Source organism: Candoia aspera, chromosome 3 (genome assembly GCF_035149785.1).
Source record: "Candoia aspera isolate rCanAsp1 chromosome 3, rCanAsp1.hap2, whole genome shotgun sequence".
NCBI lineage: Eukaryota > Metazoa > Chordata > Lepidosauria > Squamata > Boidae > Candoia > Candoia aspera.
In genome coordinates this window covers 19,689,014-19,716,439 of record NC_086155.1, presented here as the reverse complement: position 1 = coordinate 19,716,439, position 27,426 = coordinate 19,689,014, and the positions used below count along the sequence as shown (strand labels likewise).

The following is a 27,426-nucleotide window of genomic DNA, read 5'->3' as shown; positions in this document are numbered from 1 at the left end:
ATTCTAAGGAAACTCCTATCTTTTTTTGCTGTTACAGGAATGACCAAATGCCTTGGGAGCTCATCATAAAACCCAGACTTCATCATTATAGTCCAACCATAAAGAATGCTGTGTCCTTGGTGGCCATTATTTCCATTGCTGTGTTTGAGCATGACGTGACCATTGGCCAAAATTCTTCACTATGTTTTGAGGCCACAAGTAGTTATTCTTCTCTCAGACAGTGATGGATTTAAATTGGAAGCAGTAATATTGAATACTTACTTGCTTAAAGCACTGCAGATTTTAGGATGCTCCCTCTACTTAAGCCTCTTAAGTGAGGTAGAAAGATGTCATTACCCCTCAGATATAATTGTGGAAACAGTACCTTTTCACTGTTGAGTTCCACAATGGATGTTAAGGCTATAGAAGACAGGACTGAACATCTGTTGTAATAGCACCTTAGATTTCTTAGCTTTCTACCATGGAATACTTTATGAGAAATCAGTGTTCTTTATCGTTAATAAACCATCATCATCATCCTTAAAGGCGGGGATATAGAGGGTAAATAAAAACATGTAGGAAGTTAGATGAATAAGAGCTGAGTCAACACACTGGGTTGGTTCTTTGTTGGCGTAAGATGATCTTTAAAAACATTTTGGGCCAGAGGAGAACCTAGCTCAGGTACTGCAGCAAACATCAGCACGGTGGCTGCAGGAGCCGTAGGACCTACCTGACTGAACAGCAGATGTGCAACTTATCCAAGTTACCATGTAAGTTTGTCAGTACATCTGATGAGCAAGTGACCCTCTGCCTCTGAGCTCTTATAAATCTAGTTTGATTGGATTAAAATTTTTGCACTCCAATTATGTGTGCAATTAATTATTCCTGCCTTCCGTGTCAGCTGCATGGATTGACTGAAACTGAGCTGTGCAACTAACTCACAGTGCCATACAGAGGTCTCTGAACAAGTGGAGACCTATCCACGCATTTGAACCCTACCGCAGTTTGTGGTATTCTGATGACATAAATGCCAGAAAAGGACGAATAGAATGATATAAATGATAGAGGGACTGATGGTTTGTTTTGTTTGGAGCTTGGCATTATTGATCTTTTTTCTTACAGATGCAAAATTGTTGATACAAAATTACATCTATAAAAAAATGTATATCATTTTCAGTATTGTCTAATATCAAAGAACACTTTGGGAACAATGATAGATAAGGATAAAGGATGAATTTTTAGATAGAATTTTTTTAAAAAAAATCCTTTCCCAGCCTTACCATGTTAGCTGGAGATGATGAAAATTATAAACCAAATATCTGGAGAGCTTTAGATTGTGGAAGGTGGACGTAGGTAGAAAGGACCTACCCCTGCCTTTGAACCCTTTTCTCTTACCATGCTTACATAAGGTCTCTCACAATGTTTGAAGGCAGAACATCTCCTGCCACATTCATAGTCCCTATTCCAGTCTTCTTCCTGGTCATGAGCACCATGACTTGTACAGTTCGCTTAAAACTTGGCCGGCAAGCTCTTCCATCGGCCAGAATTGCAAGAGGGTTAGTCTTGGAAGTTGTGTCAGACTTCTGGGTGAGCCTATAGCACCGGGGGTAATTGCTGAAGCATTCAAAAGTGTCAGAACAGTTCCTGCAGGATCCACGGTGGTCAGTGAAAGCAGTAGAGAATCTCATGGAAGCCCGTCCATCTTGTGTGTGGAAGGATTGGAGGGTAATGACCCTGGACCGGCCACAACAGCAGACTGCACACACTGCCTGGAAGAATGAGAGGTCTTTGGAAAGGAACTTCTGGAAGTTGGGCTTGAAGAGCAGATAGACCAGAGGGTTGTAGGTGGCCGAGGATTTGGCAAAGAAAGCAGACAGGGCAAAGGCCAGGATTGGCACTTTGCTGGCATCACCAAATGTTGCCCACATAGCAACAATGGCATAGGGGGTCCAAGCAGCCAGAAATCCAATACACACAGAAACACTGAGCTGGAAGAGAGAGGGAACAACCAAGATGAAAATGGTAGCATATTCCATGCTTTGCTTCATTTTAAGATTCTGTAAGGGGTTCATACCTTGCAATAAGGTAGAGTGGGTTTGATTGGTTTGGGTTGATATGATATGTAAACCCAGGCAATTATAATTTATTCAGCAAATCATGGTTAAGCAAGTAATGACTTAATGTGATATATGACCCAAATCCATAGCTCAGCCATTCTTAAATTTGATTACGTTTATACAGTAGAAGCTAGCTGAATGTTGAGCTTTGTGGCATACCAGTGCAGAAGTCTTACAAGCTCCGATGAATATCTTAGGGTCAGAGTTACTACAAATATGCATTAGCTTTAAGTGAATTTAATTCTCAGGACTTCCTCAAACAATACAAAATACAGTTGTGTAATGACAATACTGAGAGATCTCCATTAAAAATAGATAATCTTCCTAAAGGTCTCTGTTTCCTAGGGTTCTCTAGCAAAAAAGGTGTAGATACATCCAACCATATTAGTCTGCTACAGACAATTCCAGACAATGGAGAATAATTCTAGTATCCTCACAGCCTTTTCTGTGACACAAAATGGAAGGTCCTCCATTTCAGTCCCTTCCTGCCTGCCTGCTTCTTCCATTTCCTGTGCCTGGGATTCTGCTCTATTTTTTAACAGATAAGGTAAAATCTCCCTTGAGTCAAAACTGACTTCTGGTGATTACATGGAGATATCCATATTTTCTTGGCAAGAGTACAGAAGTGCAACCACTATTGCCTCCTTCCAGTGTTTTTTGGTCGCCTCTCCTATAAAAGCAGGGCTGCATCAGAGCTAAGCAATGTGTTGCAACTGAATAGCATCATCATAGCATCATCCTGCACTCAAGAGATCAAGCTGCCAGAAGACAAATAAGTAGCTACTGCAGTTCTGGAGAGAAACTATCTATTGCAGTGCAGAATAATATGCTGCTTGCGTGTATATTTAATTAGCCTGTAATTAATGAGTTAATTAACTGAACTGGTGAATTGGTTAGTGCATTCAACCAGATGATAAACAAGCCCTGGAGTTTCTCTTCTCGTTAGATAAGCAGGCTGTGATATGCTGCTGACATACTGCTTGCCGATCAAGAGGGTAAGGTGTATACACAGTTAAATTAAGTTGTCAAATCATGACAGGCAGCTGTGCAACATGAATGAGCAAATCATCCTGATGTAATAGGACTCTCTTTTATTTTATCTTTGCCTGCTGCCGGGCCTGATTCATTACATCACCCCCACCCTCCAATGGCATTTGTGTGGGGGAAGCAATTTTTAAAAAAATTATCCGAATTGAAGATTCTTCATATGAGGATCCCCAGGGATTCCGAAAGAAAACAAATCATTGCCAAGAAAGGTCAGTGGGTGTATTTAGGTTAGCAGCAGGGATGCCACTGAAAGCTGATACCCCAGCTGTAAGATGTAGAATGGCTTTTTAAGCAGATCGACATCCTCCTGCTTTTCCGCATTCACACCCCTGTCAGGACATTTATGTGCAGCCTTGCACGGTAGGCTCTCTTTAGACACACAGCAGTAGCAGCATGGACATAACGTTTTGCTGCTGTTGTGGTTTTCTTGATGAAGAACAAGCTCTTTTCAAAACAGACATATGTACCGTTTGGGGATCCAGTGTACCAGGCCGTCAATGTTTCCTTATGCTTTGTATTTCCCAAGACGCTTTAGCATGCAGCGTTAGTTATTCAAGCAGTGTTTGAAGAGTGATATATATCTGGGCCTCTTAAATGCTTTGCTTGCTTGCTTGCTTTCCACCCCCCATTTTCTTTTTGCCTTTTGGCCACCATCTCTTCTTCTTAAATCATCAAGATATTCCTTGGATATTTTGAAAGGGCCTACGTAAATTTTTCCTTCAATTTTTAAGTCTAGTGGTGCCATTAGGGCAAGATTTTGAGTTGGAGATATTCAGTTTTATTCAACAGCATAATCAGGAGACTTTCAATGTTGAAGGAGTTAAGTAAATATGTAAAAAAGAGGCCATTAATTCTACAGTTCCACATTATTCAATTCCTTTACTATAGGACATCATTCGTGCATTGCACTAAAGCATAATATGGTTTGTTTCCTTTTGGGTCAGAATGTTTTGTGAATCTAAGCCCTGTGGTTTGTAAAACATGGTTTATGATTTAAATATGCTATTATTGCTTAGATTCTGTTTAAGAAAAATATGACTTATAGCAATGTATAAACTCAATATATATGTCTTGAACCCTGAGTAGCAATCCCATAATAGCCAAAATGTGAAGAAAGGCACTGGGCTAAGCAATCATAGCTATCTTCGAGGGTTGGGAATGATGTCCCATGCATCATGACCTCATTTTGCAAATGATGTGAATTATGTAATTTGCATTGGTCAGAGATGCATACTTTTTTGAAGATATATTTAGATTAGCTACAGAAGCCCAGGACTTGAGCTGGAACTGAGACACTATCTTGCACCTTAAGACAGTTCTTTCACCATTTGATGTTTATATTGATCATTCAAGTGATGAAACTTGGAATTATGTTAGCTAGTAAGCAGTAGTTTTTGTCAGCAAATTAAGGTACCACTTGGGCTTATTTTCCAAGCACCCCAGAATATAAAGCCTAAAACAAAGAGATTTTTTAAAAAATTCTGTCTCCATATGGCTATCATAAACCTATCTGCATTACGCTTCAATCCTTACCTTGACAATTAGGCTGTGGACACTGTTGTGTTTGCTCTGGGGTGACATGTGCTGTTTCACTGCTCTTCTGGACACTTTCACAGTCCAAAGGATGAGTGAGTAGGAGATGAATATCAGGATGCATGGAATGAGGTAACAGAAGACAAAGAGGGCCATGATGTAGAATTTGGCTTCCCTGGTTGAAGCTTTCCATTTGATGCAGCAAGCAGTCCCATAGGGCTCTGGACCATAACTGCCCCAGTCAGCCAGAGGAGCCACTGCAAAGATGAATGCATAAATCCAGACGCAGGCTAGCAAGACCCCAGCATATGGAGGAGAAAATTTATTGCCTAAAGAAAGAGAGGGAGGGAGACGGGTCAGAGCTTTTCCCAGTAAGACAGTCTGTTTGTTTGCTTAAATGATTCTTCGCCTGAAATGGAAACAATAAAATGGACAGGGCAGTGTAATCAAAGCAAGCAACCTAAAATGTAGATGGAAATACACTGGCTTTTACTTTTTAGCTCAGTGAGAATTTGGGGAACTTGCTTTTTCAACAGTGCTGGCTGAAATGTTTTGGGATGAAAGTATAAGATCTTCTAAGAGGAGCAATGTGGAAAACTACCTCCTACCAAGTCAAAACATGAGCCAGGGATGTCTGCAGGGTGCAGTCATAGAAGTTGAGATGGCAGCTGCAACGGCACGATCAAAACTCTGTCCATGTTTTATGTGTGTCACTTTGATCAGACTGTCACGGCTGCCATCTTGACATTTTAGAACATACTCTAGGGCAGCGTTTGTCAGCCTTGGCAGCTTGAAGATGTGTGGACTTCAACTCCCAGAATTCCCCAGCCAGCATAGATTCTTCAGTTCTCGGAGCTGAAGTCCATGCATCTGAAAGTTGCCAAGGTCAGGAAACACTGCCCTAGGGACACCTCTGCCATAAGCTATATATTTTACACTAATTCTGCCTGGAAATATCAGGGAGAAAACCTGGATCTATCTGTAAACACAGCTCATGTTTTACCTCTATAGCCCTCCCCCAATATATGAGAAATGTCCAGGGGTAGGGGGAACACCAAAGGAAACAAAGCCACTTTAAGATATGGAGGTTGTTTTTATGGAGTGAATGTTACAAAACAAGGCCACTGCTCTCTTTTATAGACACAAAGGAAAGAGGAGACCTAGAAGTTGTACAAAGAACAATGCATCAAGAAATATTTTGTTGTTTATTTGTTTAGTCGCTTCCGACTCTTCATGACTTCATGGACCAGCCCACGCCAGAGCTTCCTGTCGGTCGTCAACACTCCCAGCTCCCCCAGGGATGAGTCCGTCTCCTCTAGAATATCATCCATCCACCTTGCCCTTGGTCGGCCTGTCTTCCTTTTCCCTTCCACTCTCCCTAGCATCAGCATCTTCTCCAGGGTGTCCTGTCTTATATCAAGAAGTATACTAAAGTATACTATATACTACATACTACATACTACATACATACATACATACATACATACATACATACATATTTAGTATAAAGTATACTAAAGCTAGAAATGGAGAAACTATTAAAAGCAGATTCAGGTCTTACACATGTGCAGGTAAATTACTGAGTTCCCAAAATAAAGCATGCACATATCATTTAAGGTGTTGAATCTCTCTTTGCACGTTGTAAGAATTGTGATGAAAATTCAAGGATGAGTCATTCAAAATTGACTTCCTCTAGTCTTTTCATTGCTGATTCATAAAATAACATTAACTGTTACATCATGGGTATATGTTATCCAGGGAAATGCAGCCAAAAACAAGCTTTGCATACAAAAGTCCCTCTTTCGATAGGATTGGGAAAATCTGTCCAAGCCACTTGTGGTATGTTCTGACTATTCTCAATTAAATGGCCCAGGATTCTGAGTCAGTACAAGGCAGCTTCTATAGTAGGTCCCTATTATATATATTTAAACCAGGAGCCTGATTTAAAATTAGTTATGTTTCTTTTTGTTTTGGATCCAGGAGCATCAAAATGAAATCAGCAGCAAATTAATACTGAAAGTCAGATTCTTTCTCTGCTTCTTTTTTGACTTTTGAGCTAATTCTTAAAGCTGGGCTGCTTTATTCCTACAATACCAAATTCCCAAATTCTATGTATGTTTACTGAGATGTGAATCCTACTGAGTTCAGTGAAACAATAGCTTTATTCAATCCAATTCTGTGCACAGGAGGTAGAGGTCAGGATCATACTTATGGCTCCTATCTTTTTTTCCTTGCCTTTTTTCCATGGATGGGTTCCATAAGTAAGATCTGGGAAAAAAACAAATTTGAACATTCCCCCCACCCCACAGTATATTATTCAAAGGGAGGCCACTGAAAATGCCATAGCATTCTGTTGGTCGTTATTATAAAGAACTGTTATAAAACCTTTAGTTGTCTGTCTTTTCTCTAAATAATTCCAAAGCAAGAGATAAGAAAACAAAACAATAAAACCACACATGATTACAAAAGAGCAAGCCATATACAATCACAGAAGTTAAAAACATAAAGCAAGACCTTGATAGAAATGCTCTAAATGACACGACATCATGGATTCAGCCCTAAATCTGTGTGAAACAGTTGGCCATGGGTTGACCCTGGAAGTTCACTAGACTCAGCACAAACCGTAAGGAAGGAAGGAGTGAAGTCCATAAGTAGGGTGCTGTTTGAAGAACTGTCTTTTTGGTTGCCACATAGTAATTGTCTTCCAAAAGCAGCACCTTCAAGAGGTTATCTTTGCTCAGCCTTAATGGCAGGATGGGTCCATAAGGGATATGGTGATTAATCAGATATCCAGATCCTATTAATATTCCAATAGAAGAGAAGATCTGTAGCTCAGGATTGAACTGTGGAGCTCTTGGTCCTCTCTGAACTTGATTGTTTGCTAACTATCGAACTGGCATGGCAAACTACTATCTATAAACAGGGAGCAAACCCCACACTCACTCACACTGATGATGTTGCCTAGTTGGGTAAAGAAACATCTGCAAGCAAACAACCAAGCCCAGAGAGCACTAACAACTCCACCTCTGAATATTTCTGCTGCCTAAGAAGGCTAGGTGAGATGACTACAAAAGGGGAACTACATTTGTGTAGTATTTGCATATGGTAATGTGTACATGTAGTTTTCGACTTGGAAAGCATTTTTATGATTTGGAACACGTGTCAGATTGGGAAAAAGTGTCTAGTGAGAGGGAATCAACCATGTGATCAGAGCCACAACCATGTGATTAGAATATCACAATGCATGTAAAAAAGGGCAAGGCTTTGACTGTATGGTTGTGGTGCCATTTTTACTTTTTTGACGCCACTCCCTGAGGACGCCCCTGTTAGCTTACAAGCACTGTTCTTGGCCTTACCTTCTTAGAAGCTATTTCTGCCTTTACATTCACAGCCAGTGTCATTATTTAGAATAACTATGATTATTCTCAGTTTTTGTTTCACAGATAATTTGATCTCAGGAAACAGCAACATACTACCAAGGGGAAAGATTTAGCTTTTTAGATTGTGAGATTTACATCGTGCCTGAATGACCTTTTTTCAAAGAACTGCACTATTTGCATTCATGGTTGTCTCCTCTGCTTTCTTGCAAAAAGCTGTAGCAAACACTCTGACGAACAGCCCTTAGAGCACGAAATTACATATTTGCATGGACATGTCAAGCGGCAGTGGCCAATATTTTCAGAAGCCCTTTTGACACATTACCTGTAATGTCAGGTCTGATCAAAAAGTGTGGATTTGAGGACTGTATTCTCTGTGTATCCAAAAGTAACTTCCATTTACTTCAAGGTGAGTGACCTTACGGACACATCAGTGCCTGCCTTATAAAGCCAGGCATACCCCATATTGATGTTGCCCTACCTATTACAATGGAATGTTAACTTTATTCACTCTGTCCTGCTTTAGATTTGCTAGCCAAAAGTAAAGAAGTTCTTTGGAATCAAGTTAGGATAAGCAGATGGATCCATAGCTTGTTTATCACAACATCAAAGAGTCTTGGAGCATCTTAAAACTCATGTTACAATATCCACAAATATTTTTGCTACAATACATCTGCTAGTCTTTGAGTGGTGCAAGATTCATAATAGTTTCATTGCCATGGACTAACCCCTCTAGAAACAGTTAAGCAATTACATTTTTATTTTCCTGTGATGGCAGAATGACAACAATCTATTACTTCATTTGCACAACACCCTTAATTTGATTCCTGAATTCTCACATTTTCCAAGTTCATAATACACTGAGCCATAAACTAATCAAATGGACTGGGTTTGCACAAAATGCCAAGCTATTCACCAACACCAACACCAGGTTTAATTCCAAATTTAGCATTTCATGCAAATGCAGCTGCTAGGACTATTTTGCTGGTTAAACATATTGTATGGAGGTTGTCTGTGTAATGTAGTAGGGCCCAAGAAACGTATTTACTGCTGGAGAGGATTCTTTAGAGGAGAAACAGGAAAAACACAGTCAAGAAATAATGAATTCATTTGTACAATATGTTAAGATAGTTAACTTTAACCAGTTTGTTAAGAGTGTTCTGCAACCCTTCATTTGGTGAATTTATAATTCAGTATTTTGTTTAAACAAGAAAAGGGGTTAATTTACTTATCAAGTTACACATGTCATGGGAATACAACCATACTCTGGTTTTAAACATTGCAGTAGGATTTAGGGATGAAGGCAGGCATTTACAGACCACACTAAGCTGGTAACTCAATGGCTAGATTTATACAATAAGCCAAAACCAAAGAAAACACATTCTGATTTAGCACCATAATGTGTGTGTGTGGGAACACTATCGAGTCTTAACACACCTTAAAGACAAATCTATTCCTAGACTCAATTTAGAAGGAGCCTATTATGTCATAGGTTTTCAAGGATTACAGTTCATTGCATCTGATGCTTGCATGTATACTATCTATTGTTTATTCTTTAAGGACCTTAAGACTCATTGAAGTTTCTGTCGAATTAGATTCCTTTGGAAACTGACACACCACAGGGGACAGTTGAAGGATGCAGCTCTAAAGGAAGCATGCACACTGAAGATCTCTAGAAAGGCATAAGTAGCATGACTATGTGCTGTATGCTACTGAAATCTTTCACAGTAGCCTATTTGTGGATAATGATGACTTGTGAATATAATCCTGAGCAAATTTAATGGGGAATTAAATAAATTTAATGAATCAATCAATTGATTGATTGACTAAATTAAATACCTGTGCATTGTCAGAATGAATATTTGTTTGTTAAATTCCTGGCATTCTCCTTCTTGCCTTAATAGGGATCTGGGTAGCTTTAAAATTGTGTATTGAGATTGCAGCTGTAAATTAGGGTACTATTCATAACTTGTAAAGGTGTGAATCAGGTCGACTCAGCCTTCCATCCTTCCGAGGTCAGTAAAATGAGTACCCAGCTTGCTGGTGAAGGTGACAACTAGGGAAGGCAATGGCAAACCGCCCCGATATAGTCTGCCAGGAAAATGTCGCAAAAGCGGCATCCCCCCAAAGGGTCAGACAGGGGACCTTTCACCTTTCACATCACAAAGTGTGAATACAACCCATCATATTTGAAAAAAGATGTATCGTCTTTAGCAGCCTTCCTCAATTTGGTGTTTTCCAGATGTGTTGGTCTACAACTCCATTGATTGATTAGGTGCCGTCAACTCTTAGTGATTTTATGGATAGATTCTCTCCAGAATCATCTGTCTTCAGGTGGACCTTTTAGGTCTCTTAGTGATGCATTCATTGCTGTTTTAATTGAATCAATCCACCTTGCTGCTAGCTTGTTTTGCAAGAATTCTGGACTTCTTAAGGGAACTGGATTGCACGATATATCCAAACTATAATAGTTGGAGCCTCATCAAAAGTGCTTTGCATGAGAATTCTGGCTTGATTTGTTCAATGATCCATTAGTTTGTTTTCCTGGCTGTCCATGGTAAAAGGTTTCTGTGATGGATTTCGGGGGTGCCGCTGGTTCTCAGGAAGGAGGGAGAGCAGTCCAAGGAGGTGGAAGAGATAAGCGGAGGCACAGTCTTATGGCACCTTAAAGACAAATCTATTCCTAAACTCAATTTAGAAGGGAGGCAATGGTGGGAAAATGAAGAGGTTCAGGATGGCCCCACCCTAGAGTCTCCCAGGTTTTTTCCCCTTAGGTTAGGTAGAGTAGCTTTAGTCTGGCAAGATCCTGTCTATTCAGTGTGAGCAAATAAAGAACTAGAGTTTGAATAGACTGATCCTTCGTTGTTCTTGGGCTGAGCCTGACAGTTTCTCTAGAAACTGTTTCCTGTTTCCTATAAGTCTAGCTCTTGCATTCATTCACAGGAAAAACCATTGCTGAACAATTCTAATGTCTGTAGGTACAGATCCATCATTCCAAGGCTTTCACTGCAACCCTACCAAGTGCTAATCTGAGGGGTATTTCTTGACTTGGATCATTTGCTGTTGATGATCAATCCTAAGAAGTAAAACCAGCCACCTTTTCAATGTCTTTGTTGTCAGTTCTGAGGATGGTTGCTATATCTATTGTCATTTCTTTAGCCTTCTTTACATTTAATTGTAGTTTCATTTTTTTCACTGGGCTCTTCGATTTTCATTACTAGCCTTGAATCTCATCAATCAGATTGGGGTTATCAGCATAGCACAGGTTATTGATGTTTCTTCCTCCAGTTTAGAATCCATGCTCATCTTCTTCCTATCCAGCTTTCCTAGTATATGTTTTGCATATAAATTGCATCAGCCCAACTCACCTCACAGGGTTGTTTTGGGGAAAATAGGAGGAGGAAGGAGTATTAGGTATGTTCACTGCCTTGAGTTATTTATAAAAAATAATTAAGGTGGGATAAAAAATAAAATAAATAATAAATAGGCAGAGAGTATGCAGCCTTGAGAATTTTTGCCAGCTTGGCAATTTGGAACCAGTCTATTTCACCATGTTTCACAACTCCCTTAGCTATCTTCCATGGTAGTCTTATACATCAGAAGAATGTTAGATTAGAATGATGATCTATAGGCATGCTAGTAATTGATTGTGGCCCCATGTTGGATATACACAAACCAGGATTTTTGGCTGGTTGCATAACACAACTTCTGGAGGGTTTGAGGAACACTGAAGTTCCTTTGTATCATCACCTTTTAAATTACAGAATAAACAATAGAATTATTCATTGTTCTACACTCTTTCTTTAAACAGACAGTAGACATAGCATGTGTGTTTTGTTGTTGCTGTTATCTCAAACCAATCCACTGCAGGAAGATACAGGCCACCTCACGGAAGGTTATTGACTATAAACTACCATGCCGATCCAGTGCATCTTGGTAAATAGATGCTTTGGCTCATCGACTCTCACATATATATAAGTGTGTGTGTGTGTGTGTGTACAGTATATGTGTCTGTCTGTGTGTCTTGTGTGTGTCTGTGTCTGTGTATCTGTGCATGAAATAAACCTAAAGAGAAAGGTAGATTACACTCTTGTCATTGGCAGACCTTCAGCTCCACTCTAACATTTGTGCATTCAGTGGATTTCAGAACCAGTCCCTGTAAGGCTGTATGCGTGAACGCTCTTTATACCAGCAGGTCCTTTCTAGACTGGGTCATGCTGGCATGGAGAGACATTGGAGAGTTTTCCCTTCAGCGCATATCTGTATGCATATGAATGGTCTGGAAAACAGTCATCTCTCTCCTTACAGCCATAGTTTCTAAGGTGCTACAAGACTTTTTGTTGCTTTTAATTAAGGAACAGTCTACAGCAGTATTTCTCAATCTTGGCAACTTTCAGATATGTGGACCTCAACTCCCATGGCTGGCTGGGGAATTCCGAGGGTTGAAGTCCACACATCTGAAAGTTGCCAAGGTTGAGAAACACTGATCTACAGTGTGACAGGATTAATCAAGTATAACTCCCAAGCTGAGAAAGTTGGAGGGCAAGAAACAAAAATAAATGTTCAAATTAGTTGAGGAACTGGTTGAAATTATGAGGAAATGCCAGCTGTGTCATTTCATTTTTAAGAAAAAAAGATGTTTATCATTTTCAGATTGAAAATCTACTCCTAGATTGTATTTGTAATTGGTAGATCTCTTTTTTAAAATGTGTGGAAGAGAACTCTGTATTTAAAAATATAAAGTGAGAAGAAAGCAAAGGTTTTGCATCATTTCAAAAATCAAGCTTCCATAAATTGGAATTTGTTTCATAAAAGTTGGTATATGCCAGACAAACTGGGATTTCTTTGTATCCTTTTCATCCTGTTTAAATCTTAAACACTTTGATTCTTTAAAGACTTAAAACTCCCCCCTCCCCCACCATCCAAGTCTTCAGACATATGTAGGAATAACATTTCTTTGAAACTAAGCAATTTGAGATATGCCGACTTTACTTATTGCCTAGTGGGGGAAAGGCTAAAGTGCATTAAAGAAAATATAAGCTATTGAGGCCATAAAATTATTTCATGGTACTCAGAAGACAAACCAAAACTGCACAAGGAGGGGGGGCAGCCTTGTGGCTGCTGGTTAATAGCTAAAATTAGTCTTCAGCTTTTCTACCCATTTTTCGAGTCAACTTTGTAATAATTTGGAAGAATGGCCCTTTACGTGCCATCCTGGCTGCATAAATCAAGTTCCCCATGATAGATTTTTAAAAAGAAAGGAATATTTATGCTACTATAAACAGTGATATAATAGCAATATAGTATGCTCGTTATGCAAGCGTCTTGCTTTTTTTTTTCACTTAATAGGTTTTTGGAGTTAGCGGTAGGAATTGTGCTTATGTGGCTACATTTGGTTTCACTTCTCTCCCCCCCCCCCCAATATTTCCTAATCTTTTGACAGTGACTGGGCTGGATCAAAAATGGGGTCTGCAACACCTTTCCCAGTTGGCTCAGAATTAGGGAAAAGCTGGTCTATAGTAACACAAGGTTGAGCAGTTGGAGAGAAGGGAGGAAAGGTGCTTGTGCTTGTTCAGCATGTTTACTCTACAACTTGTGTGCCAATATTTATACTTTTTCCTCATGATCCTATCAAATCAATCACTAGGGACTCCAAAATATAGTTGAAAGAAATCAACATCCCCAAGTCAAATCGGAGTCCCATGCCAAATTCTTGGCAAGAATTTGGAAGTGGTTCACCATTGATTTCTCCCAGGGTGTTCTTCAACTTCCACTCTATCTTACAGCTCTGGTATTTCTTGTTGACCGCCCATCTAAGTACTAACCAGATCCAGCCATGCTAACTGGAGTATAAAAGGGAAAGTGAATTAGGAGAGAAAGAGAGAGATGGCTCACACATAGCCATGATTTATTTAACTATGATCTATTGAATTAACTAAGGTTAACACCTGCTAGGTTTTTTCCCCAGACATGCCCACCTTCTTGGTTCATCAATAGCTTTTATCCAGCAAGGTTTTAAATACTTTATTTAACACAAGCAAGGACTATGGCATTCATTACATTTAGGTTAATTTTAGATATGCCTATGGAAAATGCTAGATCAGTGATTCTGTTTTGGATCAGGAGAGGGCAAATGACCAAAGCAGCCTTGTGCCACAAACTCCACTACTTTTGTACAAGTGTTGCGATGTGTCATACATGAAAGGGGTGGAACTTAGGATGCACTGGCAAAATGCTGCTTTTGGCATTTTGTCCATTTCTCTGGACCTCTCTGCAGCTTTGTTACATACAACATTTTCTATTTTGTGATGATTTATGTAAATTTATGTACATAATCTCCTCAGTTTAAACTTAGTCAACAGAATGTACAGTCCTTCCGATCCAGTCAGATTTTTCATACATTGATGCACATTAATGAGGATAAACAGGTCTTGTATCATACATAGCATAGGATGGATGCCAACACTGGGATTTGTCAGCTAAGGACTGGTGCTGTTCATTCCATCTTGATTTGGAAGAAAAGTATTGGACAATATAATTCCCAGAGTTTGACTGCAAATCAAGCCAGTTTCCTCTATTTGTATTATATTTTTTCTTTCAATCCATTTGTTCCAAAGATTATACATGCTGCTTAGTTTGCCTACCTAAAGAACATGCGTGTTAAGTCTTGCAGAAGGATACAGGGAGTCCATGTACACTTGGAATTTGTTTCTTTTCCTTTCAATGATTTATTCTGATTTCTCTTTCTGGATGGTGAGTAATGTGACAGGAGCCATACTGAGGAAAGCTGCTACATGGGCCAATTCTTCCACTGAATTGCTCTTCTGAGAGAATCACCTTGAGTGATCTTACAAGAACATTCTTTAAGGTTTTGGATCCTGTGATTCTCCCATCAAAACGTTTTTTGTATGGGCAATTTTGGCTTTTCACTTCATCATCATGAACATGAACACTTTCCTCTAGTGATATAGCAAGTGGTTGCATGAAGTCTGATGCTAGAAAGAGATCCGGGTATGGGAAGAGAAGAAAAACTATACAATTCCCCAGGGAGTGGCAGGGGTGAAAAGTAAGTTCCCTCCCCCTGCTGTCACTTAGAACTTACAGGTTGGATGGCAAATAGCAGACAGGTTGAGGTTCAATCTACATATGCAAGTGAAAAGGGAAAATGGGAAACTGCTGGTTTTCTTCTGTTTCATGCTGATTTCTGCAATTTCAAATGCTTGATGAATAGGGTCTCTAATGGAAGGGCCTCAAGAGAGAGATGGTGCTAAGAGATCCATGACAGTGAAACCCTGTGAAAGAGCTGGGATGTTGGAACGAGGGTCCAGAAGGGAGACAAACAGAACGCGGGTTGAGATAGTTAGCAAGAGAAGGGCACTTAGGCTGCATGCCCCACCTACCATATGCTGGATAACAGACCTTCATGCAGCAAACTGTGCTCAGTGCTGTCAGGCTCGTGAGGCTGCACAGACCAAAGAGAACGCCACAAAAGGCATAGAAGGTACACATGGCATGGTTGAACAGCCACCTAGAAAAAAGAGATAATGGGAAAATAAATGATTGGACCAGGAGAAATTATGCCTCCAGTATTCTAACTGGAAAGAGATGCTTTAGCATCTAGGAGCCCCAATATATGGCCAATGGGCATCAATTCATCCATCAGTGCATCCTTGATGTCCATCACTGCTATGCTATCTATCTCATGCAGTTCTCATTTTTCAAAAGGTTCTTTTTTTGGAAAAAATGGAAAAGTTTAATATGCTACAAAGCAAAGCACCCTTCCTTTTTCCTAACCATGCCAGTGGAGTCCATGCAGAGCCCAAGTATTGTTAGGGAATAAAAATTGTGGGTGATTACAGCTCAGTATCCTGAATGGAGTGTGCCTACCTGTCTAGCAAAAAAGATAAAGGTAGACTGAGAGTGTAAAAACCATCCCAGGAGGTTTGGGAGGTGGTGGAGAGTAATCTTAATAGTGTACCTTTTAATAGCTTTGTAGCTGACCATACATACCACTCTCAAAATTCTCCCACTCTGAAAAAGATGACTGTTCTGGAACACCTTTGAGTCTCAGTTGGTGTGAATCATCGGTGCCAGCTGAGTTGATGTGAAATTGTTAATACAGTATTTAATTCCAATATTATATTCCTATGTATTTATTATTGCATTGGCTTTATTATTGCTGTTGCTCTTTGTGTTCCACCTAAAGTATTTTAATATTAAGGAACATTATAAACATTTTATAAGTAAATAAATAAAAATAAATAAATCTGTCCATGACTCCTGCTTGGCTTTGCTTGGCCTGGCCTGGAAACCCCTGCTTGAACATCGTTTGACCAAGTCAGCCTTCCCTAACTTGGAACACTCCAGATACGTAGAGACTACATTTCCCATCATCCTGAAGCAGCCAAAGTCCTTACCCTGTTATCTGGTAACGATTTGATCCTGTTGGGCCTGAGGAAGTGGACAGAATCCTCCAGACTTCAAATGCAACCACATGCCATCTTGACCCTTGACCCTCCTGGCTGGTAAAATCGGCTGGGGAGGTGACTTGTGGTTGGGTCCAGGTGATGGTTGATACATCCTTGAGGAAGGGGGAGTTTCTGGCTGCCTTCAAGGAGGCGCTAGTACACCCCCTCCTCAAGAAGCCATCCCTGGACCCTACTATACTGGGCAATTTTCACCCTGTCTCCCACCTTCCCTTTTTGGGAAAGGTGGTTGAGAAAGTGGCTGCGCTGCAGCTCCAGAGGATTCTGGAGGAAACGGATTATCTGGACCCCTTTCAGTCAGGTTTCAGGCCAGGATATGGGACAGAGACTGCATTAGTCACACTTATGGATGATCTCTGGCGAGAGTGGGATGGAGGGAGTGCATCCATCCTGGCTCTTCTTGACCTCTCAGCAGCTTTTGATACCATCGACCATGGAATCCTTTTGGGTTGGCTCAGGGAGTTGGGGGTGGGTGGCGTAGTCTTACGCTGGTTCACCTCCTTCCTCCAGGGCCAGTCCCAATCGGTGGTGAAAGGAGAGGAGAGATCTGCCCCTCGACCCCTCCACTGCGGGGTGCTGCAGGGTTTGGTTCTCTCTCCTCTCCTATTCAACATCTACATGAAACTGCTGGGTGAGATCATCTGTCACCACGGGATGAGGTATCATCAATATGCCGATGATAGTCAGCTATATATCTCCATCCCAGGTGAGGTAAGTGATGCGGTGGCTGCCCTCTCTCAGTGCCTGGGAGGTGTGGGGGTCTGGATGGGGAACAACAGGCTTCAACTGAACCCTGGTAAGATGGAGTGGCTGTGGGTTGATGGTTCCTCTGTATCTGGGAAGTTATCATCTTTAGTTCTGGGTGGGGTTGCATTGCCCCATTCAGACCCGGTGCATAATCTGGGGGTCCTCCTGGACTCACGATTCCTGCTCGATGAACAGGTGGCAGTCGTGGCCAGAAGGGCCTTTGCACAACTTCGTGTTGTGCACCATTTACACCCTTTCCTGGATAGAGAGGCCCTCCAAACAGTCACTCATGCCGTGGTTATCTCCCACATAGACTATTGCAATGCGCTCTACATGGGTCTACCGTTGAAGAGTATCTGGAAGCTTCAACTGGTCCAGAATGTGGCCGCGCGAGCAGTTATTGGTGCCCCAAGATTGGCACATGTGACACCACTGCTGCGCGAGCTGCACTGGATGCCAGTTTGCTTCCAGGTCCATTCAAGGTGTTGGTTATCACCTTTAAAGCCCTACATGGCATGAGGCCAGGTTACCTGAGGGACCGCCTCATCCCCCTAACATTGACCCGCCCCACCCGGTCACGCAGAGAGGGCATGCTATGAACCCCGCCGGTAAAGGAATTCCACCTGGTGGGGTCCAGGAGGCGGGCCTTCTCTGCAGTGGCACCCGCCCTCTGGAATATTCTGCCCCCGGAGGTGAGACAGGCCCATTCGCTCCCGGACTTCTGGAAGAACCTAAAAACCTGGTTCTGCCACCTCGCTTGGGGTGGGAGGGGCACCAGCTCATCTTGGGGGTGGCTAGTGTCATAGAACTCTCCCCAACAAACAAGATCTGTGCTGCTTGGATTTTATATTTTATATCTATTTTTTTTTTATGTTGTTGTTTATTCGTTTAGTCGCTTCCGACTCTTCGTGACTTCATGGACCAGCCCACGCCAGAGCTTCCTGTCAGTAGATCTATTTATATTGTAATTTATATGTTTTAATTGTGATTTTATTGTAAACCACCCAGAGTCCCCTTTTCGGGAGAGATGGGCAGTGATAGAAATTTGAAATATAAATAAAAAAATAATAGTTTGAAAACGAGAAGCAAATGTGATGGAGGAAATAGCTAAACTCTACCTTTCTCTGCTCTAGATCCAATCTGTTTCCCCCTTGTATCTGATTTTTAAGCATGAAAACATTGTTGGGATCTTCAAAACAGAATGCCTATATTAAATCTTGGTGTTTTGGTTACAGCACTGTTGAAGCTAAGCAAAAGCTGTACCAAAAAGAAAACTAATAGTCAATGGAAGCCACACTGATCTTCTGAAAGGAAGTAAGAAAGTTGTATTAAAGTGGGTGGGTGGGTGGAACTACCTGTGTGCAAAGAAGGATGGTGTGGCCAGTGGAAAGAGGATCACGGTCATGCCTACATCACTGATGGCAAGATTCACAATAAAGAATTCCGCAGGCTTCAGGATGGCTCTCTTCCGGTAGGCAACCCATAGGAGGAGTGAATTTCCGAACAGAGACACTACACCTGAAAGCAAACCAAAATTGTGACTTAGGACCTGGAGAAAGAAGATGACATATTCAGCCACTATATCTACTATATAAACTGTTATGAGTTGCATAAGAGCTGCATCAATAAATAGATCTAATTGCAATCTATTATATAGGCATGATAATTATAATGATGTTTACACATATTTAGGGCGCTCTTTCCCAACCTGATATCCTCCACATGTGCCACTGGCTATGCTGGCTTGGAGGTTTGGGAGATGTAATCCCAGCATATCTGAAAGGCATAGATAAGGAAAATTGGTTTACAGCTTGAATCTTCTCTTGTTTCTTTCTTTGCAAGAATATGGCCCTGTTCCCATAATATGCTTAACCCAGCCACTAACCAGTCAAACATCCTTACTACTGGTTGTGGCAATACATATTCATTACTGAATTAAAATCTATCATTTTGGGAATCCAGAGTCCCCATTTACTTTCTCTGATACCCCTTAAAGCCATGAATCAGGACAATCAAGACAAGGCTTCATGCAATTAGTAGCCTATCCCCATGGCTAGGCAGGCAGCAACAGGTCTGACTTGGCCAGTGCAGCCAGTCAGTGTTAAAACGTATGCTTGATATTGCAAGGACTTGCTACTGAGTTGTATAATGGAGAGTCTTGCTTTTTCAGCCACTCTTTCTCTCCAACCTTTTTTCTTGGAGGACTAAATATGCAGACAGATTTAGCTATTCCTACCACACAACTGTTTGGGTAGAACTAATTTAACCCTGTAGATCAGTGTTTCTCAAACTTGGCAACTTTAAGATGTGTAGAATTCAACTCCCAGAATTCCCCAGCCAGCATGAAGTCCATGCATCTTAATGTTGCTAAGTTTGAGAAACACTGATGTAGATGATTCAGTTTCTTTTGAACCAAATTTAATCTCCTGGAGATCAGTTGACTGCGTCAATTAATTCATTTATGGTGTTCCCACTATATATTACCTCCTCCCCACTTAACATAGTTAAGTTTGTTGTGGGATCTGGGCTAATGTTTCACAGAGGCTATCCGGTATAATAACCAGAAGTCTACTTCTCATATCTGATCCTGTAGAATTTCCCAGGTTTTTTGATACACACCATTGCAACTCAGTCTGGGTGTCCATTTTCTTATTCAGGAAATTGGACTTCAGCTCCCATAAAATGTGGGTAATACAGGCGTTAATTATAAAAGTTTGCCTTATTTGGTCCTTTGGCCAAAACTATGTTAATCAAGTAGTATTCAGTTAACTTCCAGTAAAAATCGGTGCCACACTGAAATATGCCAAAAAGAATACTGTTTGGGTGGTTTCAATTGCAAGCTTCATTCTAATTAAACAGCCATTGCAACTATTTATGGCTGAGATTGATTCTACTGATTTGAAATAAAGGATAACCAAGATCTACACATACACCCATCACCACCTTTCTCCTATAGAATTATTTGTACAATAATATATTGTGTGCAGAAAACAAGCAAAAGAAAGGAAAAAAGATTACGCAACTAAAGCTACAGAGACAAGATGTTCTTTTGTTTGAACATAGTTGAGACAACACTGGTAATTAAAATTTAATGCCTAGGATTTTCCTTTTCCATTAAGTCATGCTAATTTCATTTAAAAAGCGTTTTTCTATGTAACTCACAAAGGAGGCCCTGATTACTCCAAGGACAGGTTCTGGGCATTTGGAATGACTGCCTGATAGATTGGGTTGCAAATTAAATATTATGATAACAGTAACATGCTGAAGATGGAATATAGCTGCTCTAGTGATTTTATCTTATCCCAAATCCTCTGTGGCTCATTCTTACTCAACACGCATTGGAGTTCTGAGTATAAATCACTTCAGCTGAAAAAATGGGATCTATATATTCATGTTTCCTCTTCATAATTTTTTGGGCGCACTAATTCCTTATTCGCTTAGTTGGAACTTTATTAAAGCATAATACAAAGAGTGCTGAGCCAGATTTCTTTTGGTTTTGATAAGCAGAAAGTTATCCTGCAGGTCTACCATATCTGGGTTGCATAAAGCCAGATGCCCACTCGATACATCTCTTTTCTTCCATCTAGTGGTCATCCATATTTTTGCAGTGCAGATATAATAGTATTATCCTGGATGAGCTGCAAGTAGGTTAATAGTGCTGTTCTGATGGGAAAGCTGGACCACAGACATGGACAGTGGCCTCCAAAAGTTGCCAAACCAAACTCTCATCTATTCAATATTCTGGCTGTGGCTGCTGGGAGCAATATCTAAAGGGCCACAGATTCCCCACCCATGGAGGACAATAGCTAGAGATGGAGAAGTAGAGAGAGTGGGCATACACATGTGTGAGACAAAAAGTGCAGAAGGTACAATAGCTTGTGCCTGTGAATGTGCAGAAGGTACAATAGCTTGGGCTGTCAGGTCCTTCTGGGGAAGTGATGTGGGGTATACAGTAGATCTGTGTTTCCCCAAAAGATATTTATTTATTTATTTTATTCATATAATATATTGCCTACCAACTTGGGCTCAAAGCAGTTTACAATTCAACAAAATAAATAAAATGCAAAGAAAACAACGTAACACATTCAACACAAAACCCTACTATTTCAGGAGCCTGTCATCATCCTAATTTTGTTTGGATTCAGAGGGCAACTAAATCTGCTGAAATCAATCGATCACTACATGAATAAAATCCTGCAGAATAACCAGGTTGTAAAAACCTTTCTAAAGGTCATGGGTTAGAGATGTTTAAACCTCAGGAGGCAGCTATTGAGCAGGCAGGTTGCTGGGGTCCACATCTCTTCATTTCATATATGATGGGGACCCTCAGCACTCTTTTCAAAAAGAATACACAGGACAGGCTGAATCTTGTTGAGAGAAACAGTCCTGTAAATGCTCAGGATCTAAACCACATTGGGTGTTATGTGAATAACCAGCACTTTGAGTTGGATACAGAAGCAAATTGGTCATCTGTACAGTGGCCATAGCATTGCTGTCACATGGCTAAATCTGCCACCCCTGATTAGCAGGTGGCCTGCTGCACTTTGGACTGATTGAAGCTTTCAGGTCAAATTCAAAGGCATCTCTACATAGAGTACATTGTAGTAGTCTAGGCGAAAGGTGATAAGGGCATGGGTCATTGTCATCAGGGCTTCCTGGTCCAGAAAGATCTGCTGTGGTGCACCCCTGGCTATAGCATCCACCTGTTGTTCTAGAAAGAGCCATGACTCCAAGAAGATCTCCAAATTGTGGGCCTGCTCCTTTTGTTTTTGAGAATTTTGAATTGTAATTTTATTCTTTTTACTATTTTAATATATGCAGACTGCCTAGATTCTTTGAGGATTGACACAATATTGCATAATAAACAAACAAACATCTGCCAAGAACATTGCAAACATGTCACTGCAGCCTGTAGGAGGATGTTTTTCACAAAAGGGAGCAGATAATATTGAACAGAGCTGCTGGACATGAGTCTGCAAACACAATAAGGGCAGAGAAATATACATGTTGCACTGTTACTGTCACCATGGTATAATCCTAAATGAGGGTATATAGCTGGTTTCAGTCACTTGGTTGCCATTCACTTTTTGTTTTCTTCCCTGATTGCTCTAGGCACCTTTCATTTACTTCATCTCCAGTGGCTCTTCGATAAACCAATGAGTCCATCAGGATCTGTGAGGGAGGAGAGCTGGCTTGGGGGCAGTCTCATCCAACAGCCTTGCGACTGCCATATTCCAGAGATTAGCAAGATGTCTAATGGAACTGCCCAGAAGATTATTGGCTAATTCCTCAGACTTCCTCAGAAAACCCAATAAGTCTATCAGTTGTCTGAAGGAGACTGCCTTCATCAGTCCTCCACTCTTATAGAACCTGAACACAGTCTTACAAAAGTCACCCAATATGTTAAGATCATCTGTCCATAGAACTGCCATTCCAAGTAGTCACTGGAATTCAGTATGTACAAACTTCTGCAGCTGAGATATCCATTATGTCCATGGACAAATCTGAAGAGATGTCACCTGCCTTCTCTGATCTCATGCCCTCCAGTTGATGGCCAGGAATTTGGGAACTGTAGTTCCCAATACAGCTGGAAGGCAACAGTTAAGGCTGCCTTACAGTAATCAACATACTTGTCACACAGTTAATGGACTTTGGTTTCAGAGTGTACTCCACACTGCATGAGCACGTTGACATCCTTCATAAGTCCTATGAAATCAAGTGTTTGTGCCCTTGGAGTCTTTCAAGGACAAGGTTGTCCATTCCTCTTTTCTTAAAGTATAGAGCAGACAAAATATAATACCTGCCTGCTACTGAAAGTGTTCCCTGGAGGAAGCCTGTCTTTTGCTGAGACTGACTTCAGAATAAACTGAAAGCATGGACTAGTTCTGCAAGATCTTGCCAGTCGGGCTCAGAATGTCAAGATGATTGCTAAAGGCTGATCTGGTGGTCAATGACAAATTGATGTAGGTCAAAAGGAAGAAGAAATCATTTGAGGGGATGGCAGATAAAAAAAACACCCAGCAATGACTGTTGGAGAAACTTTCCTTTCTGGGACCATTTTTTTTCATTCAGTTAGCACAATATATTCAAACTCACATTCTAATTCCGACTTGGTAGCAGAAAGGCAGTCAGTGCTATTTTTGGCCAAAAAGTGATAGCTATTTAGAGCACATTTATGGAACACTTTTGAACAGCATTTTGAAATTTTATTGAATATACTTCTGAGAATCTCCATCAGAAATGCTTGGAGATGGTGGGCATCTCCAGGACTGACCCTACCATTAGGCTGAGTGAGACGGCAGGTGTTAGAGGTGTAGAGGTGGAAAGAAGAGCAGCAAGAACTATCTACAGTCTAGCTTTTCCTGTGATTCTCAAGCTAGCTTGCTGTCTGTTCCCTTCAGGAGCAGTGGGAAATATATGCCCCTTCACTAATGTTGACTCAAATCCTAGAAGTCATATCCCAGTACACTGCCTAGGAACATAGGTCCACACGTTTGCAAAGAATAAAGGCAAATTGAAGAACCTGAGAATTTGAAATTGAGAATAAAGGCTGCTCAGCAATGACAAAGAAAAAGAAGAAAGGGGTCATTTCTCTGGGATGGATGGATGGAAGGAAGGGTTATAGCTAGCATATTGTGTATTCAATTGTGTTGGCTAGAGAGTATGGAAAAGTAATACATTATGTACAAAATTAGGCCAAAAATGAAAGCTGTGCAGATTCTATCAGTTTTACTAATGTATGCAGATTGCAGAATTTAGCTGTGCTTGCTGCAGAATATGAATATAGAATTTCTTAAAAGCAAGACAGAAATTGAATAGACCATCTGACCTTTATCAGAGTGATTTGATTATGAATACAAAGAAATTTGCTTCCAAGATGTTCTATGTGAAGGTGAGGTAAAAATAGTCATTGTCATCATCATCATCATCATCATCATCATCATCATCATCAAGAGCAGTAATGTTCTGAAGATGGATGTCCTTAATAACTTTTATGGCATACCCCATTAAGTGTTTCCACATGTTTCCACTTTAGATATTGACACTAGAAATGTGGGACCTGGTTGACTGTGTCCTGAGATCTGGATTGCTTGCCGGATCAGACTCCCAGGTTGATCCCTTCATTTAAGAAGTTATTTTTGCCAAGGGACCATCAATCCCTTTTCACTCTGACAGCAGTGATCCCTTTTTCAGTGCATCATTAAGCATCTCCAAGAAGCAGACAGGACTGACACTGATTAATTTCCCCTGCTGCTTCTGGAAGGATGAAACAGACAAGTCCCCTGGAAGGCAGATGGCTGGGATTATGTGCATTGAGTTTCAGTTCAAGTGTTATGCTATTCATCCAGTTCTAACTGGATGCAGTGGATTTGCCCCACATTTTTGTTGTAACCAGGGTTGCTGAGAACGCTGTTGTTTGAGAAGGAGGAATGCCTACTAATCAACTTATCTACAATCTGCAGAATTGAATGGTGATTTTTTTTCTGAATCTACATTATGTGGTGAATTTGCAGGATACATAGAAAACAAGGAGAGCATAGGAGAGAGAAGGCTAGCTCAAATGTTCTCAATAATCCACACATTTTTTAGTTGCAGGGAAATGTGCCAAATCCATCAGGTTGCACTGGAACGATGTTACCTGCCTGTTGCTGATCAGGGCACTGGGCAAACATTGTTTAAAGAAAAATCAGGAACAATGTATTTATGATGAGACCTGCTAGTTGCCTGAGATGCTCTGTGCTGATGCTAGATCGGCTGACATGTGAATGAGTAGGATTAAAAAGCAATCTATAAATATTTTAAACATATAAGAATTAAGTCTGTCAATGCTGAAAAAAAGATTTGGAAGAAAATGCTTAAGGCGCCTGGGAAAAAAGATATGGCTGTTTTAATAAGTTGATTTAAAAAGTAGATGCTTTAATGAGTTTACTCATTAAAGCAGTCGTGTCTTTTTTCAGACTAGCTCAGAAACCTGAAAAATGCAGCTGCTTTAAGGACATGCTGCACTCACACTTCTGTGAATTCCAAAAAACCTTTACTGCATCATTTATATGATTATAAATGATTATACTCTAGGATTATACATGCCTGGCGTAACTGGGCCCATTGAGTGAAAGACTGGATGTCTTGGACCTTCTTTCAGGACAAAGTTTTTACCTGCTGTCTTTCCCTTAAAACATGGCATGTGGGACAGACAAGGACCCCACAGCCATTATGTCTCACTAGCAACTGGTGGGAAAATAAACTCAATAAAAATGAAATAAATTCTATAACATCACATCCTAGGCCTGTAGTGTGAGGTGAGTGGCAAGAGAAATCAGACCTCCCATTCCATTTGGAAGATAGATCACTCTCACAAGTGATAAATAAAATTATTTTTTAAAAAGGAGAAAGAGAGAATGTAAAAACACCTTTTGTTTCTTTAAGTAGTCTTAATATTCTTTAAGTAACCTTTAAATAATCTTAATATCCTTTAATATGTAAAACATTTAATGGCAAAGGAGAAAAAATACAGAGCTTTTTTAAACATAGAGAGCATCTGAAATGAATTCTCCATAGAAATACTATGAAGGACAATATACGATTCTTGGCAGACAAAAGTTGGTAGATCTACTAATAATGAAGTAACTCTGATGGTCCAGAGAACATAAGTATCGTAAAGTATTGACAGACAGACATCATAAAGTAGACACAGAAAAGAAATTAAACTTGGTGCCTTCCTTAGTTAACTTTTCCCTTGTACTCTAAAGAATAGATAATCCTCGGAACAGATGTTGCCTCTGTGCCCATTATGCTACCTGAAAATTATGTTTCCTGCAAATTCTATTTTAAATTTGAGGAGGGGAAATGGTAAAGGTCATTGGTTTCCAGCCTCTTGTCCAGCAACTTCTGCTTGATCTTTAAAAATACTAACCATGTTTGTTTCTGGCTAAAAGGGAGGGTTTCAGAGAGTCTGCTTGTTGAATGCAGGCCCAAATCATGTGTCTCTGCTTGAGATGGAGATTTGTACTGAAATGTGTAGCCTGAAGGGCTGGCAGGCAGGGAATGAAGGGAAGGGAATTTGCTATCCCTATATTACAAGCTTTAATAAAAAATACTGTATACCTGATGCCTGGATTTTAATTCCTAAGCAATTTTAAATTCTGGATGCTTTCTTAGGCAGCATTTCCCTGACCCAACAGGTTTTAAAAACTTGTGATTTTCCAGCCACGTCAACTAGCCAAGCACTTGCAGGAAAATAATATGCAAACAAATTCCAAAATCCCAGAATATTTTTATAAAAGAGAATGCTTGCAATGAAGTTGATGGGAAGAGGGTTTGGAACAGTCAAAAGAATATACTACTTTGCCCAGCACATAATGAACCTATGGAATTTATTGCAACAATGGTTTGAATGGCATTAAAAGGGGATATGGAGTAATACAGGCCTTGGCCTCATCAGCAGGGAGAGAGAGCATCTCCAAACTGTTTTCTTGCAAAAATGCTTCCATTTCTCCCAAGCTCCCCTTACCAAAGAATGAATAAAGGGTTCCAAAGATCAGATCTTCTCCTTCAGATAAGGTTGATAAGAACACTGGGGCACTGGAGGCATTTTCCATCTGCAGATAAATCAGAAAACAGAAAAGGAAGCAAATACCAGTCAGTGTCGGTTTGGTCAGTCTGGATCATCCAACCCCCACCCTCCGACCCCATTCCCAAATAGAATGACTGTCCAAAGGCAGCATGTTTCTTCTTGGCTGTCAGCTTCAGCCAAGTCAACCGTGGGATTGCAAACGCACTGCAGTGAAGAAAAAGATGAACTGTTCATATGGATGCTGGCACTTAGATTTGGGTTGTGCAACTGGTAGATAATAAAAACTGGCTGGGCCACCCAATTTGTGGTAATCTTACTTGATTATGGCCTTGTACATTTAATAATAAAATATGTTAATTAGCTTCATGAGATATATATATATATAGAGAGAGAGAGAGAGAGGGAGGGAGGTTTGGGCAGAAAAGACCACTAAGTAGATTCAGCTGCTGTGCTTTCATCAACACTATTTGTTCCAAGTTCTGCCAAGCTTCTGACCTTCTCTGCTCACATATACTCTGGGGCCGTCTGTTTCAGACTTCATGCTAATTGCAGTAAGTTTTACCTGC

At 40.5% G+C, this 27,426-nt stretch overlaps 1 protein-coding gene across 1 annotated transcript; it reads right to left on the bottom strand.

The window, feature by feature from the left end:
* Window positions 1-1,379: 1,379 nt before the first annotated feature.
* LOC134494802 (opsin-5-like) lies at window positions 1,380-26,885 on the bottom strand. The gene is made up of 5 exons (XM_063300049.1): window positions 26,798-26,885; window positions 18,642-18,804; window positions 15,454-15,581; window positions 4,677-5,005; window positions 1,380-1,967 (listed from the first exon to the last, which is right to left on the bottom strand). Exons 1-5 carry the CDS (start codon window positions 26,883-26,885, stop codon window positions 1,380-1,382), a joined length of 1,296 nt encoding a protein of 431 aa, XP_063156119.1.
* Between the last annotated feature and the right edge of the window lie 541 nt (window positions 26,886-27,426).

What these genes read in the sequence shown, in the direction of transcription:
- LOC134494802 (XM_063300049.1), bottom strand. Translation starts at nt 26,885, where the DNA reads ATGGAAAATGCCTCCAGTGCCCCAGTGTTCTTATCAACCTTATCTGAA. An exon ending in AACCCTTTATTCATTCTTTG is followed by an intron (nt 18,805 to 26,797) that starts GTAAGGGGAGCT and finishes GTTTGCTTTCAG; the next exon opens with GTGTAGTGTCTCTGTTCGGA. An exon ending in CCATCCTTCTTTGCACACAG is followed by an intron (nt 15,582 to 18,641) that starts GTAGTTCCACCC and finishes TCTTTTTTCTAG; the next exon opens with GTGGCTGTTCAACCATGCCA.